General features: G+C 61.2%; 2 protein-coding genes across 2 annotated transcripts; both read right to left on the bottom strand.

The window, feature by feature from the left end:
• Window positions 1-4,824: 4,824 nt before the first annotated feature.
• Window positions 4,825-7,066, bottom strand: TMDD1 (transmembrane and death domain 1). Its single transcript, XM_086478580.1, is given in 5 exon segments — window positions 4,825-5,004; window positions 5,006-5,431; window positions 5,434-5,567; window positions 6,402-6,692; window positions 6,982-7,066. Coding segments are annotated over 5 exon segments (1,116 nt in total).
• A 4,951-nt stretch (window positions 7,067-12,017) lies between these two features.
• Window positions 12,018-14,261, bottom strand: FIGNL2 (fidgetin like 2). The gene has a single exon (XM_009960032.2). It carries the CDS (start codon window positions 14,217-14,219, stop codon window positions 12,018-12,020), a length of 2,202 nt encoding a protein of 733 aa, XP_009958334.2. The 5' UTR covers window positions 14,220-14,261.
• Between the last annotated feature and the right edge of the window lie 2,168 nt (window positions 14,262-16,429).

Genomic DNA, 16,429 nt, shown 5'->3' with positions numbered 1-16,429 from the left:
CCTTAGACTTGAGATAGCCAGTAAACGTCCCCCAAAGAAAAAAAAAAACACCACCACAAGCAAACCCTAAACCCCCCCCTCCTCAAAATAGATTTAAAAAAAAAAAAAAGCTTTACTGCAAATGATCTTTGCAACAGCAAAATATATATTTTTGGGTTCCAATGTGCAATAAGTTGACCACTTCTATGCAAGATTTGGCTAAACTTCATGGTTGTTCTTACGCTGGGCTATTGACTCGTAGGTGAAGCTTGGTACGTTTAGCGTTCGTGCTGGCGATTTCATTAAGCTACTCAATTACTTTAAAATAAAAAGTCCCTTCAAACTATGTACATATATTTATTTTTTTACCATTAGACGTGTATTAACCGCGAGGGCAGCGGTGCTGGCGGGCAGCGGTGCGGAGGGGGATCGGGAACGAGCCGTTTCCTCCACCGCAGGTTGGCTGGGGTCGGGGCTTCTGCTCAAAGGAAAGTTTCGGGGGGGGGGGGGGGGGGGGGGTTGGGGTTTTTGGTTTGTTTTTCTCACGGTTTCCTCCCTGGGGCCGACGTTTCCCTCAGCCGCAGCTCCCGGGGCCGCGGTCCTGTGCGTCCTCACCGGGTGAGGCCGAGGACGGAGGAAACGTTGGTCAAAGAGCACGAGGGCCCTCGGTGCCGCGCGCGGGTCTGCGGGCGCGGAGCTTCTGTTCTGGGGTTGTGGCACTAAAGTGGGGGTGGGGGGGTGGGGGGGGGGGTGTCTATGAAAAAAAGACATAGCCAGGAATCAAGACAACAACAAGTAGCTCTCTTCCCTCCCCCGCTTCCAAAATCCTCCCTTTGGGCTTAATTTGCGACTGTTTTTCAAAGAGCAGAGGGGGAGGGCGATAAATACCGATTCCAGCTGCTTTACTCACTTTTCCTGTTCACCTTTTTTTAAACTAGAGAAGCCAATGTTGAACCAACCAAATTAAAACAAACCCATGATGTTACTTAGAGGCCACACCCGAGTTTGAATTATTTATAATTTTCTGCCGCAAAAAAAAAAAAAAAAAAAGAAAAAATTAAAACCTGTTAAAGCTGTAAAAGATCAATAGTGAAGATTAGTGTATTAGAAATTGCATGGTGGCTCATAATGATCTTACCCAACTTGACTAACAATTACGTTACTATAAGCCAAAAGAAACCCAAATAAACGTTACCCTTTTCACTGTACAAGGTGAGGTTGTCTCGGTGTCCCAGTTATTTGCCCGGTCGCATTCTCCTTCCCCGCCATCGCCCCCATCCTCCCTGCGAGGCTTTTTTTTGTCTTAGCGCCTTGGCAGCCGAGCGCAGCGCCAGGCGCAGCCGCGGCCGTTGGAAGGAGCCGGGACGCGGCTCGGCCTCGGGTCGCCTGCGGCCGCGGCTCAGCCTCGCTCTGCGCCCCGGGTCAGGGTCCGCGCGGGGCCCCGGGGCGGGACACGGACCCGTGTCGCTGCCCACCTCGGCCCGTCGCTCTGCAGCGCCCGGCCCTGCAGCTCGCACGAAAAGTCGCTTAAGACGACGAGCCAAAGCAGAGCGAGAGTCGCCGGCGAGCCCTGCCCTCGGCCGGGCACCGGCAGGGCAGGTCGGGAGCCAGCAGCTCCCCCAGCCCCATCGCTTGGGCACCTCCCCGTCCCCGGCTTGCTCCCTCCAGAACCCACCCGCTGGGGACCCCCGTGCGGCGACAAGGGCTGGTCCGTGGGGACACCCGGGGCATGAGTGGGGGGTCCTGCTGCCCAGTGGTGCTGAAGGGCCCTAAATTGGGGCTGCAGCCGGCAGCAGGTGACCCGCACACCCACACCCCGCCAGCAGCCCATCGTCCCATCCAGCTTCTCCTGCTTTTGACCCAAAGGGCTGAGCAGGGCACGAGCTCCAGGTCCCGGCTCGGCCTCCTTGGAGGGCAGGGTTTAACCTGAAGTTGTTGCGAGTCAAGTGGCTGACGATAGCACCTTGAAATTGTTTTTCCTGTCAGAGCGTTGGTCCAATTTATTCAACAAATGTGAATTTTGCTGCTCAGTGAAGGGCCGGCCACCTTAAACAAACCACTGGCATCACAAAGACACAGGGAGCAGTTCCTCCGGCACCTCACCGGCTCCGTGTGCCACACAGAGACAGCAACAGTGGGTTGATTTTTTTTTTTTTTTTTTAGCAAGTAAAATTAAACAAAATCATCATTTCCCCTTTACCAGTTTGCTGCGTGTTGTAGTTTTATGGAGGGGGGTGTGTGTGCAGAGGGCGTCTCCTACGGCAAGCGGCACGCAGCCTCGTGCTCGGCGCGGGGACGGAGAACTCCCTGTCCCGGTTCTACCCATCTGTAAATTGGGCGTCTCATTCCCTACCTCACAGGGGTGTTGTGAGGCTTCATTAGCGACCGAGTGTAACGCATCGAGACCCACAGGCACCGAGGCCAGAGCTGGGGACCCGGGGGGGGGTGACAAAAATGCTGCTACAAACGTCCTTCCGAACCGGCCGGGCTCCAGCCGCCACCTCCCCATCGGGGCCAGAGCCGGCTTCTCCCTTCGCGTAACCCCGTCATGACGCTGTACTTGCTCCCCACTTTCACTCCTAAGTTTTATTCTCTGTTCTGTCTCACACGAAGGAAGGAGGAGGACGCAGCTGACAGGGGAGGGAGGGAGGGAGGAGGAACGTGGTAAAACAGCGGGCTGGGAGTTCGATGTCTGAACTTTGAGTTCCTTTGTACTGTACATCTTTTTACTTTGGAATTTGCAATAAAGAGGTCTGTCCATCTTGTTTTAACAACTTCTCCTGGCTGCCCTGTCGTTCTGTTACCATTGCACAGCAGCAACCGCCCACCCTGCGCCCCCCCCCCCCCCCCCTTAAAGCCCACCGGCCCCAGCTGGGCCAGGGCAGAGCTTCTGGAGGAGAGGACCCCGAGAGCGGAGGCAGGACTCCTGCGGGGGCTTCATGAAGTCCGGCTGATCTGAAGTGTGGACCATCCAGATCCAGCCCCTGCCCCAAAGGAGCACCTGGGCTCCTCATCTTGGGGGGGTAAAAGTCAACACCCCCCCCCCCCCCCCCCCCCCCCCCCACCCCCCCCCCGGTCTTGACACAAAGCTCCTACCAGCCCTAGCAGGGCCTGTTCCGGCTCTTCCTGCGTTAGGGAGGCCGAGTGCCAAACTGCCTTAGGGGACGTACTCTGCCACGACCCCTCTGTGCACGCTCCCATGCGTTAGCCTGCCCCTGCGAACGCCCCAGGGAGATCTGCAGCCCCTGAGCAGCACTGTTGGCTATCAGGGCCCATCCCTCCTTCCGCTTCAGAGTAAACATCATCCCTTACAGCTCTACCACCACCAGGCGCGCAGCATCCTCCCAGCTCCCGTCCCCGCATCCCACCAGCCCCGGGCTGTGAGCTGCTCCTCGGGCTCCCCACGGCCGAGGCAGAGGCACCGCAGCGCGGGAGGGCAGCGCGGCAGACGGCAGAGCAGCCTCTCGCCCCCGGAGCTGCGGTTCCCACGCCGGGGCTGGCAGCAGCACGAGGGGCGGCCGCTGAGCCCTGACTTACGGTCAGGAGCCGCCCCGAGAGGAGCATCTCTGTGCCAGGAACTGGCTGTGCTGGGTGCTTCGGGAACCGGCCCTCCAAGGGCAGCGCGTACGAGTTCATTTAGGAAAACAAAAAAAGCAGCGTTACATAAATAATTAACTCTTTCGCTCGTCTTTTAAAGCCGCACCCGGGGCTATTTGTCCTTCCCTTTCTTCTCCAATACTTGCACACCACAGCCAGCTGGTTGGAGCGACGCAAACCATTTCTCGATACAAAATACAAGTTTTAATTCTAATTACAGCAATGCCCATGGCTACAGCCGGATCTGAAGCCCTTTGGGTCCGTGTCCCCCCCCTCCCCTTTTCATTGCGCTGGTTTGATTTCAGTGGCGGGGAGAGGCCGCAGACACCCCAGGACAGCAGAGATGCTGCAGCGGGGGGCCAGGGATCCCGCCCTGGGCACAGCCAGACCTGGCAGCATCACCTGGGGGCCTCCACCTTTTGTGGCTTTAGGACTATGCACACACAAAAAGCCAGGGAGGCATCTCGGCACCACAGGCAAATGTTCAGATACTTGCAGTTTTCCCTGCGCGGCCGCTTTCCCTGGTGAGTCGTGTCCTGCCCTCCCCGGCCCTGTCAGCAACACAAACCCCATCTGAGCCTGGGGTTTAGTAGCTTCATGGGAGTTCCTTGACTAAGGAATAAAGAGAAAAACACCTAAACCCGCAGTAAGAGACAGACCAAGAAGGGCGTGAAGCCCCCCAGACCCCCAGCAGCTCAGGTAGCTCCTCGGCACACCCAGCTCCTGGCTTCAGGAAAGCCAAGGCTGTCGTCAAGGACAGCTCCAAGCAGCACAAAACACCTCTACTGCAACTCCAAATCAGGTCACTGGTGTTATAATTAACCTCTCTCCCGTGAATAATTAACCCCAGGTACTGGCTTAGCATAATAACCCAGCAGAGAGTATTTGTCCCCTCCCTGCCTGGCAGAGGGGGGACCGGGAGGTGGGGAGACCCCACCCTGGGGCACATGGGGCGCAGCAAGGACGTGGCCAAGGGAGCTCTGCCCGGCTCCATCCCTTCCATAGGGTGCTCTGGCATCCAGTGACAGCTGGGGACGCCCCCAGCACAGTTGGGAATCATGGGGACGGCTGGCGGACATCCATCTCTGGGTGCTCCAGCAGGACCCGAGCCAAGGACGGGACCCTCCCTGCCCAGGAGAACGCACAGGGTCTGTCTCTAGATCTCAGCCGCTCCATGAGGCTTTATTGGATCTTGTTTTCCCTCCAGCAGCTTCTGGGAGTTGCTCCAGTCTGGGTGACATCCCAGTTTCACGTGGCGTCCGAGCCCAGCATCCAGCGGCAGGAGCACATGGTGGCCACGGCGAAGAGGACGGAGACGAGGAAGCCCCCAGGATGCCCGAGGACCACGGGACCAACCCAGCCCAGGAGGCTGCGAGTGTACGGGGGGGGTGGCCGCCTCTCGAAGCGCAGGTCCCCCAGGTCCCCATCCGGGGGCTCTCCTGCTTCGTGCCCCATCGTGCTGCTCGTCCTCCAGCAGCAGGGAGGAGGTGAGGTGCTCCACGGTCCGGCTGTACTCCTCCACGTGCTTCCGCAGCTCCAGGCTCCTGTCCTGGTTCAGGTTTTTTCCCCAGCTCCTGGGCGATGTCGGGGCGCTCGATTTGCTGGAGGCCACGGGCCAGACCGATCCCTACGTCGTCACCTCTCCCGCCGTCCTCAGCCAGTCCCGTAGAGCCTCCGAGCACCCCTTGGAGCCACGGAGATCCCGGCGGCGGCGGGGGCGGATGGGATTCTTCTCTTCGGAGAGCTGCTCCAGCTCCTGCTCCCCCAGGTCCCTGTCGGGCCCCGCCAGCCACCCCTGGAGCTGTCGGCACTCAGAGGGCGACAGCAGCTCGGCAATGCGGCTCATGGTGTGGGGCTGCCCACGCTGGCCGCCACCGTGTCCTCGCACCGGCCGCCCACCACCAGCAAGAGCAGGACGAGTCCCGACGGTTGCCAGCATCGCTCGGGTGCCCCTCGGCGTCGGGGCAGCCCGGGAGCACAGACCGCCCTGTCTGACCTCACAAGCCAGCGTGTTCCAGGGATACGGCCCCCGGCTCGTTGGCCCGTGTCCTGCCCCGCCAGCGCTGGGCAGCCCCTGTCCTCACCACTGTGCCCCAGCTCAGCCCCTTGCCTCCAGCCGAGCGTCCCTCCTGGCGTCCCTCCCCAGTTCAGCCCCTTGCCTCCAGCCGAGCGTCCCTCCTGGCGTCCCTCCCCAGCTCAGCCCCTTGCCTCCAGCCGAGCGTCCCTCCTGGCGTCCCTCCCCAGCTCAGCCCACCCCAGCCACCTCTGGGCACCAAGCGCTCGCAGCACGGGGACACAGGGACAGACTAAATGGTCCCTCGATTCCCAGCAGAGCCAAACCAAAGGGCTGGAAATTCAATGCTTTCTCTGAGGAGCTTCAGGGCACCTTCACCGTTAGCAGCGACGTCTGTCTGTCCGTCCAGGCACAACAGCCGTTGCTTCCCACGCTCTCCCCATCCCGGGGCACCCTGCCCACGGGACCCAGCACAGTTGGGTCTGTTGGGGCTCGGCAGCCGCCATCGCCGCCACCTCCCTGCCGGCACAGGAGCAGGGATGGGACGGCGGCCTGCTGCTCCCCTGGGACGCCTCCACCACCCTCTTCCACTCCCCCAAAGGCCCCGAGGCAACGGCAGCAGCTCCCCTTTCCCTCCCCAAGGAGGGGGTACGGAGCCCCCACACACCCCGCCGGGAACCCGCGTTTTCCTCTCCCACCCCAAATGGATGGAGCAGAGTCGAGTTGAGCCGAAGGGGTTTTGCTCAGGGATCGGGCGAGGACCCCACAGCCACGAGGTGGCAATGCAGCCACGGCCACGCCACCAGCGCACCCGCTTTTTCATCAGGGTGGTGACAAAGCTGCGATTTCCCCCGATCTCCCACGGGAGATCGGGCCACGGGGCTGTGGTGGGTACTCGGGGCCACGCCGGGGCTGGAGGAAGCAGCCAGGGCCAAAAGGCAGGAGAAGGAGCAGTTCCCCAGCTCACAGTCCGGGGCTCCATCCTCCGTGGGGGCCTCCTGCCTCTCCCAGCTCCACCAGGCGCTCGCTTCCTCCAAGCATCCTCCGTTCCCCAAGCAGCAAAGCTGCTGGACGTGCCGGTGCCCGAGGGCCTCATCCTGCCCTGAGGACTTTCAGGACCCCGATCAAGACGCTTGCAATGGGCAGCCCTGCTCCGGAGGAGAAAAATACGGCACTGCAGCTCCAAAACACATCCCACCTGCCCGGAATGGCTGACAGGGACGGAGGGAAGGGGCTGTGCAGCCCCTTCGGGAGTGTGAATAAGGAGAAGGTGGGAAACAACGGCTGTGGAGCCCCAAACCCACCCAGCCAACGCCTTCCACTGCAGCTGGGGTGGGGTTTTGGGGTGAGGATGGGTCCTTCTCCCCCACGCCAGGGTCTCAGCCCCTCACCCTGACCCCACTCCACGGGGACTCGCAGGAGGGTTTTCCAGGAGTTCCTGCCTTGTTGAGAGCAGAACTGCGGCATCAAATCCATGATTCTACAAAGCAGGCTCAGAGCTGCCCAGTTTCCCACATAAACCCCCTGGCTACGAGCCCAGCACCCGACCCAAAACTGAACAAATTCTGCTTGAAAACACCAAACCCAGCCAGGGACAGCGGCCGCCACACTGGCTTTTCTACAAGACTATTTTTTCCTCAATCCCCCTTTTAAGTCTTACTACAGAAGGTAACTCCCAGACAAGCAAACCTGGCTCACTGCTCCGCTCCTGCTGCCACGCGGGGGTGGGTTCCTTCTCCTGCAGCCCTGATGGGAGAAGCAGCACCGGGCACACAGTCCCGAGTGGCTTTTTCCAGCCCCATCCCCATAACGTTCAGTTTTGCACCAATGATGGGGAGGTTTTTCTCTAAGGAAGCCACCTTTGAGGAGTAACACCGTTGCCCCCATCATCTTGCTGCTGCCACCCCTGGAAATGCCCCTCCCCATCCTCGCTGCCAAAAGGTTCAGGAGCATCTCTCGGCAGGTCCAGGCAGTGCCAGGAGAGTCCACAGAGGAGCTGGGACCATTCCCAGGTTTCCCCAGGAGGAAAACGCAGCCAGGGCAGATGCAGTGGGAGGACGGGGCAGGAGGAAAGGCTTGTGCATGGCCCAGTGTCCCGGTGAGGAGGACAGCGGTGAGCACGGCGGGCGGGGGAAGAATGCCAGGAATGCCGGCGCCCTTAGCCCAGAGTGTCCGGCACAGGACTCTGATCTCCCTGGATTTGGGGAAAGCAGGCAGGTTTCACCAGCTTTGTGGAAGCAAGTCTCCAAAAGGTCAGAGCCCAGCTGCAAATTCATTGGAATAACCTGAAAGGAAGGATCCGCTTCACCTCCCTGTGCCGGCACATCCCGGCCAGGACCAGCCCGTGGCCAAGCCCGGCGTTTTCCCCAGCTGGGATGGGCAGAGCGTGGCCAGACATGGTTATCCCAGGTGGAATAACCCGTTGGGATGCTGCAGCGCAGCCCTGCCAAGGGGCTCTCCATCCCGCTGCCGTGGGGCTTTGCTCACAGATGGAGACCCTGTGCCGGCCACCGCCGGGCTCGGCAGCAAAAACCAACGTCACCGGCCACGGCCGAGCCGGGAGGCCCCTGGGAGCCGGCACCGGCCGGTGCTGCCCCCCGGCACCGGCCGAGGTGAACCCGACCCTCACCCCGGGGCCAGACAGAGCAGAGGTGCGAAGCGCAGCCAGAACCTGCGCGGTCCGGGAGCGGGGATGGGCGCAGGGTCCCTTGCAGCAGGGGGAGAGGAGCCGAGCCTCCCTTTGCAGGCGGAGGAGGAGGAGGAGGAGGAGGGAGCCTTCCTCCCATTTCCCCAGCGCCTGACGCCGCAGCCCATCCACCGAGTAATTTATTCATAGCGCAGGAACCTCCGGGGTCCCGAGAAAAGGCCGGAGCTGCCGCATTGTTCCAGATGCGCCAGAGCCGGCACAAAGGCTCCGGGCACCTCCCGGCCATCGGCCAGGGATGCCACCGCGGCCCCTCCAGTACGGGGGGATACGGCACCCAAATCCTCACCCTCCCACCCACTGAAAAACCTGAAGATGCCGCACTCGTGGCCACGATTATTTCTGCTCTGGGGCGCAGGGCCCCTCTCCAGCGGATGCTATTGCTGAGGAGCTTCGCTCCTGACCTGGGTGTAGTGACAGACCCCGAGGGGCTGCGGGGTCCTTCTTAGCCTGGCCGAGGTGCTTGAGAAGACAAACCAACAAGCAGCCACTGGCTGGGAGATGCTTTTCCCCTTATTTCCATTCATAACAGCAGCAAAGGGCAAAAAATATCCATCCCTGGGGCACGGACCCTGCAGGGACAGAGGGAGCCAGTGCCACGCAGGGATCAGTGTCCCCTTCTTTGGGGTCACAGCGATGCTGGGGGACAGGGAGGGCGCGCAGGGCTCGGGTCAGGGCTGCTGGCCCCCCAAGGGTGGCACCCATGGAGCCACGCCGCTGGCCGGAGCTCACAGTGGAGTGTCTCTGGTTATCGATACCGGGGGAACTGATCAACTGAATTAACCGATTTTGGGATGCGAAGGTGTTTAAGAGTAAAACTTAACAGACACAAAAGGGAAAGAACCGGGATGGGGGTGTCCCCGACCCCAGATAACCAAACACACCACAATTCACGAGTTACACCAAACTTCAAGGAACAGAGGGTGGGGGAGCAGCAATGCCCAGCGCAGGGAATTCACCCCAAACCCCACAAATCCAACCCAACTGACATACCAAAAATTGACCCAGAGCCAAACCTGAGCCCAGACCCTCGGCCAAGCCCCTCGTACCTGCAGGTGGGTCCTCGCCAGCAGCCGCCAAACCTGCCCCAGCCCTGGGGGGGGGCCCTGCCAGCAGAGACCCCTCTCAGGGGGACCTCGATACCCCTGGCCCCCTCCTGCTCTGCCCGGCCGCTCCTAATGAGGGGGGGCACAGCTGGACCTCATCACCCTTAATGGGGGAGGGGCACAGCTGGACCTATTACCCTTAATGAGGGGGGAACAGCTGGACCCCATCACCCTTAATGGGGGGGCATAGCTGGACCCACCACCCTTAATAAGGGGGGGGCCCAGCCCAACCCACTACCCCTAATGAGCAGGGGGCGCATCTAGACACCCCCTCATCACCCCTAATGAGGGGGAGGGTGGGCTGAGGCTCTGCCCTCCCCTCCCCTCGGCAGCAATAACACCCCTTGCCCCCATAATGTCCCCACACCCCTGCAAATATCCCCCCAAGTCCCTCCCCTCCCCTGCAATACCCCCCCCCCCCCCAGAGCCACCCCCTAAGAGCCACTCCACACCCCCCTTTCCCCCAAGCCAGCACCCCCCCAGGGGCTAAAAAAGCCGGGGGGGGGGGGGGGGGGGGGGGGCAGTGCTGGGAGCAGGTGCCACAGGCTGAGCCGGCATCAGGTAATCTCTTTAATACTGTGTAATACTTTTCTTTTTAAAATACAGCATTTCTTGAGGTAGACCATTACAGCTCAAAAGCATTTCTTTTTCAGACATTAATAAGACATGAATTAAATACTTTCATGTACAATATGTTGCAAAATGAGGTAGAAATGGTTACAGAGAGTGTACAAAGTCAAATATGATAATAATAATAATAAAAAGTCTTCAGGAACCCAGTACCACTTTTTGGAGGAAAAGGCGGGGGGGGGCGGGCGAAGGCGTCCACCCCAGTAATGCCCTTGGCACGCAGGCAGCTGCCCCCGCGCACGCTTACGTGGGAAACTGCGAAAAACCAGGGAAAAGCTCCCAAAGTTGGCAGCTGCCTGGCCCCTGCGCTGGGGGGGGGTGTCACGCCAGGAGGGGTGAGTCCTCTCTGCGTGTGCAGACCCTGAGCTTTTGGGGGGTTGGGGCTGGGTGGCCCCGAGCAGCTGCCGCCCCCAGCACAACACAGAGCTCTGGAAAAAAAAAAAAATTAATACAAATTAATATTCTTTTTTAATTAGGAAACCCCCCCACCCCACGTGGTGATGTGACGGTGGGGGAGCTGGGCTGGGTCCTGACGCCAGCACCCACCGCAGCCCGGACCCCTTCAGGCAGCAAAACCCCACGGCCCACGCTCAGCCCTGCTAGACTGGGGGGTTTTTTTGGGGGGGGGAAAAGTGATTTCCCCAAATTTTGTGGCCACCGCCAGCCTCTGCCGGGGGTTCTCGGCGCTCAGAGGTGGCGACCGCGCTGGGAAGCCAAAACCCCCTGATTTGGGGTGGAAAGGGAGCGCCGCGCCCTCGCAGCAGCATCGACCCCGGCGTCGCGCCCGCGGCCCCATCCCCAGCGCAAAACCGAGAGCGGGAGGAGGATCCCCCTCCCCCGGCCCCGGCCTTGCCCAGGGGTGGGTGCCCCCTCCCCGCCCCCCCAGTCCCCAGCCCCGGGGTGCGGCGGGAGGTGCTGGAGGACGAGGGACCCGGCCTGATCCAAAAAGTGGTGCTGGCGACAGCTTCCAAACTACGGCACTAACACTCTTCCCGTTGAAGACACGTTACTCCACCAAACGCTACAACAGCAGTGTTTAAAAAAAAAAAAAAAACCAAAAATTAAAATAAAATTATGGCATAATATACGTGAAAAGCACCCAAAATACATTCAACTTTCATCTTTGTAACAGCTTCAAGTTTTTTTGTTTTTTTTTTTTTTACTCTTTCTTCCTTTCTTCCTCCACCCCTTTTGGAAGCAAATGCGTGAGGCAGCTTTGTCCCAGGTCTGAAAACTCTTAAAAATCTCTTTTTCCTTTTCTGAGAAGATAAAAAGAGTTTTTAAAAACACATTCTTTTTTTTTTTTTTCTGAGGTAATTCTTTTCCTGAGTAGTTAAAAAGAAAAAAAAAACAAAAAAATACTACATACCTTACAAAAATAAAAAACCGAGTCTAGTATATTAAACAATCTACAGCATTTTACTCCAAAACCCCCTGGTTTGGTGTGTTCCCCCCCCCCCCTTCCCCGATCAAGGACATCGCCGCCGGGCTGCTCGTGCCACGTGCGAGGGGGCTGCTTTGCTCGAAAGACGCCCGAGGTATTTCTGTTAGGAACAATAAAAACAATAATAAACAACAAAAAATAACAATAACCGAGCCTCTGGGTGGTTGGGGGAGCTCGAGCATCCGACGCCGGATCCCGAGGCGCCCCCGGCCCCGCTCGCTGCATCGCTGGTCCAGGGACGGATGGACGGGAAAATAATAAATAGGTAATCCTGAGTTCAGTGGGCGACGGCTTCCGAGACACGAAGGAGAGGAAAAGCCCGGCCGAGTCCGAAATAGCAAAGAAGAGGTACGCCGTGCTGCCGTCGGGGCTGGCCGGGGGTCTCCTGCACCTCGGGAGGAGGGGGTCCGGCCCCAGCGCGGCTCTGGGGGAGAACCGGAGCCCCCGCAGACCCCTCCAAACCCTGCGTTCATCGGCCAAGTCCCCAAACCGGCCTCGGGCTGGGGCGAAGGGCCCGTCCCCGCGCCCCCCGACGCCGCGCCGTCAGTGCCTGGTGCCGTACATCTTGTCCCACTCCAGGAACAAGTCCAGCTCCTTCTGGGAGGCGGCGGGGCGGACCTTGCAGAACGCCTTCTCAAAGTCCTGGTAGGAGGTGGGCTGGATCTGGCCCGGCAAACCGTGCAGCGTGGTGGCCCCGGCGTGCTGGCAGAGCTGGACCAGCTCGCTGCCCGAGAAGCTCTCCGTGTGCTGCACCAGGGAGGACATCTCCCGCTCGCTCAGGCAGGAGCTCTGCTGAGCCAGGGCGTGATGGAGGATCTGCCGGCGGGCGATGCTGTCCGGCGGGGAGATGTAGAACCGCTTGGCGAAGCGCCGGTGGGAAGCTTCGTCCATGCTGCCAGGCCGGGAGGTGGTCCCGATGATGACCACGTTCTGGTCGGATGAGGTAGCCACGTTGTCCAGGTAGGAGAGGAGCTGGGACTTGAGGTTGCTCACCTGGCTGCCATCCTCGCCAGCCCGGGCCACCAGCAAAGACTCGGCCTCGGTGATGAGGACCACCGCGGGCTGCCGGCAGCTGGCCACGAAGAAGACGGTCTGCAGGATCTTCTCGGCTTCGGCTTTCCACGTGGAGAGCAGGGTCGTCCCGCTGACCTTCAGCAAGGTGGAGCCCAGCTGGGTGGAGATGCACCGGCTCAGCAGGGTCTTCCCCGTGCCGCGGGGACCGAACAGCAGGATGGTTCGGGGTGGCCGGCTCACCCCGGTGTAGGCGCCGGGACGCAGGATGGGCCAGACCAGCTCCTCCTCGATGGTGGCCTTCACGGAGACCTGCCCGGCGATGTCCGTCCACTGCACGGGCGGCCCCCGCTCCACGATCTTGGTGTTCACCAGCTCCAAGACCAGGGGGTCGACGTTCTTGGGTTGCTCCTCCACCGGCGGGCCGCTGAAGACCGGCGCTTTGGGGGGCAGCCGCAGTGGGAAGGGGGGTCCCGGCTCGGCCGCCCGCTCCCCGTTGGCGAGGGGGGGGCTGAACTTCTCGAAGGGCTCCGCCGGCCGCAACGGAGTATCCCCAGCGCCGTAGGGTGGCGAGACCATACTCTTCATCGGCTGCCCGCCGTACTTGTTGGCGTGCTCCTCGGCGTTCCCGGCTCCCGCCGGCCGCTTCCCGGGCTTGAAGGCCACCTGGGGGGACTCGGCGCTGCCGCCGAACCCATTGCCCCGGCACTCGCCGTTGTCCGACATGGGGTAGGGGGACTTTGGCTGCTCGTAGCTGTATTTCCTATACCTGCCCTCCCCTTCGTCCTCCCCGCCGGAGATGTCGAAAGCCTTCCTCTTCAGGGCGCCCGCCGCCTCGGTGCCGAGGGGCGGCACAGCCAAGGGGGCCAAGCCAGCGCCCTGGTAGCCGTAGCTGGGGACCCCCGGCGGGCGGGCGGCGGGTGGCGGGGCCGGGATGGGGGTGGGCGCCGCGATGCCGGAGGGCAGGTAGGAGGCAGAGGGATGGGGCGGGTGGATGGTCCCGTAGCCCGGCTGCGGCGGGTAGCTGCCGGCGGCGTAGTTGTACATGGGGCCGGAGGAGCCGTAGCCCGGCACCAGGGCGGGCGAGGGGTGCGGGGGCTGCAGGAGCCCCGAGCCGTGGAGGGCAGGGGGGTGCGGGGGGGGGAGGGCTGCCGCCGGCTGGGTGCAGTAGCCGGAGGGCAAGTAGGTGCCACTGTAGCCTGAGGGGTACTCCTGAGATGCCCCGAGCCCACCGGAGCCGGCGGCGGCTCCTCCGCAGGAGTTACCGGGGTACATGGGATCGGCGAGGTTGGCGGACACCACCGGGGAGCCGCCGAGCCCGATGGCCCCACCGCTGGGGGGGACGGCGGGCGGCACCACCCCCTTGGTGCCGGGGAGGCCATCGTGGATGGGGGTCAGGGGGTAGGCGCCGTCGGAGCCGTGCGCCACCGGCCAGGGCTCCCCGTCCCCCTTCTGCCCGTTAACCGGCCCGAAGGCTCCATCCCCGTAGCCGCTCAGCGCCGGGCGCTCGTAGGGCGCCTCCAGCACCCCCGAGTACTTCTCGGCGTACCTCTTGAGGAGGTTGGAGGCGGTGAGCGCCGAGATGTCGTCGTTGGCCCAGGCGTAGTTGAAGCGCTGGCGGGTGCTGGGGTAGAGGTCGGACTTGTGGGCTGGCGAGGAGGTGGTGGAGGAGACGTCGAGGTGCTGCTCCGGCCACTGGTTCAGGGACTGGGCATGCTCTGGTGACCAGTGCATCTTCGACAGACCTGCGGGCGACAGGAGAGCGCAGGGTGAGGGCAGCGAAACAGGGACGAGGACCTCTCGGCATTGAGTGTCTCCAAAACCCGCCGTACTGCCCTGCCCTTCTGGACCACACCGCGCCCCCTGGACTGCTCACGCTCTCAGTTACGCTCGCGCTCTAAATTTTCCAGGCAAAAATCCCCTCGCCCGCCACCAGCGCCAATATCCCCCAGGAACAGCAAGCAGGAGTGCTTCAGAGAACCCAGCCCCAGCTCAAGTTTTGACGGTCACATCGTCCAACAGGATAAACCAGCCAGGTTACCAAACCACGGCAAGCCAAGGTGATGCAAAGGGTGCAGCCCCCGGTGCTGTCAGCAGCGCCGCGGTGCCGAGCATCGGCACACCCAGCCGGAGGACGCCCCTGCCCTGACATTCTCCACTTGGAGCAGAGTATAATTATAATATTATAACTATAATGCATGAAATATTAATAGCACATTAACAGTGTGCAGGCAGGCGGTTGGGGAACCAGGGGCCGCGCTGCACGCCCCCCCCCGCACCCCGGGCTGAGCGCAAGCCTTTGCCAGCATCGCTTTGCTCACCCCTGGCATCGGCACCGGTGCCCGTGGGCTGCGCATGGCCTCACCAAAACAATTTGTCTGGCAAAGGGGAAGATGGATACACCACGGCCGTGTCCAACCCCCCCCCTGCACCCGGGCTGCATTGACGACGGGTGGGAAACACATCCCAGGGGGGCTCTGCAGGACCTGCCGGGGGCCCCCGCTCACCCCACGGACCCTGCGTCACCCCACGGCTCCACATCACGGCGACGCCGAGGTTGGCATCACTCTTGCTCCAGCCCCCAAATACCCCCAGGGCCTCCAGAGGCTGGTGGCAGCATCCCCCACCAGCACCCCCGGTGCAGGTCCCCCCCCGGCCCCCCAGCCCCCCCCTGCCCTTATGCCCAGCGCCTCGGGGGACGGCTAAAGTAGGAGCCGGGAGGGGACCTCGTGCACCATGCGCTCACCTCTCTCAGCCTTTAAGCCACTTTGTGACCGCAGCACAATTAGATTACTTAATGCTTTAATTGACTTATATGGCATTTGTACTTCCACTTTGGATATCAAACTTACACAAGAGGATTTAAATGGCGGCTTTGCGTGGCTTTATCCGGCATCCTCCCTGCATTTACTGGCCATTATTAAAGTGCTCCCGATAGATAAACGCTCAGACAGAGACAGCCCCGACAGCCTGCGGGAAAGGGCCCTTTTTAATGAGCACAAAGGAGAACGCTGCCCACGAAACCTGCGCTCCGGCAGCAGCAGATTTTCCCCGAGCCGTACGCTGGGTCTGGCTGGACGGAGGGGGCCCTTCCCTCTGCCTGTGAGCAAAGGCACTGAGAAGCTCCCAAAGGGAAAAACTGAGGAATTATTCCATGAGGAATAAGACTTTTTTTAATTTTTTTTTTTTTTTTTGGAAGGCATTAAAGCCCCAGGAGTTTCCGTCCTTGCTCAGACCGCTGGGCAGTGGTGCACGCCGTGCTGCAGGTGCAGACTGCAGCTGCTTCTGCCCCCCAAAAATACCGTCTGCAAACACCCAGGGCCTGGGGGAGGAGGAAAGGGGTTTGGGAGGCGCCTGGGAGGTGGCTGTTGCTCCAGCATCCACCATAGCACGGAGCTCGGTGTGGAGCAGCACGGCAGGAACAAGGTGTCACCACCACGACTGGCAAATCTGGCGGCATTTCCAGGGTGTTTCTTCTGAAGCCAGGGGGCAGCCGCCCACGACGGCGGCACGGTCACCCTCACCCACCCCTCCTGGAGGACCCAGCAGCCCACAGCCCAAGCAACTCTACATCTGTCTTCGCCTGCAATAGAGCATCAGGCAGCGTGAGCTTCGTTTCAAAGGACAACACGCCCCGGGGACAGACCCAACCCCTGCACGACGGTGGTCTCGGCGGAGCGCCCACCTTTTCCCCCCAGCAGGGATCAGTCCCAGCGCCTGAACCCCGCTGCTCGGACGCCAGCTACAAACTGGTGTCCACACCTGAGCCCAGCGATGGGAACTGTCTTTCTAAGAGCCCCCAAGAGGGTGGCCAGCGCCGCGGCGCGCGGCTGGAAGCCCACCGTCACGGCACGGGCTCCTCCAGCCCCATCCTCGAGCCAAACGGCGAAACTGCTGCAAGCAGCGGGGCCAGGGGGGATGCAGGGGCGCAGGTTTGCGGGGGC

Source organism: Leptosomus discolor, chromosome 27 (assembly GCF_034619465.1).
Source record: "Leptosomus discolor isolate bLepDis1 chromosome 27, bLepDis1.hap2, whole genome shotgun sequence".
In the NCBI taxonomy this organism is placed as follows: domain Eukaryota; kingdom Metazoa; phylum Chordata; class Aves; order Leptosomiformes; family Leptosomidae; genus Leptosomus; species Leptosomus discolor.
Note: the sequence above shows the minus strand (reverse complement) of the source record. Positions and strands in the feature narration are given on the sequence as shown.

Excerpts from the sequence above, each read along its gene's own strand:
- FIGNL2 (XM_009960032.2), bottom strand. The coding sequence starts at position 14,219 with ATGCACTGGTCACCAGAGCATGCCCAGTCCCTGAACCAGTGGCCGGAG.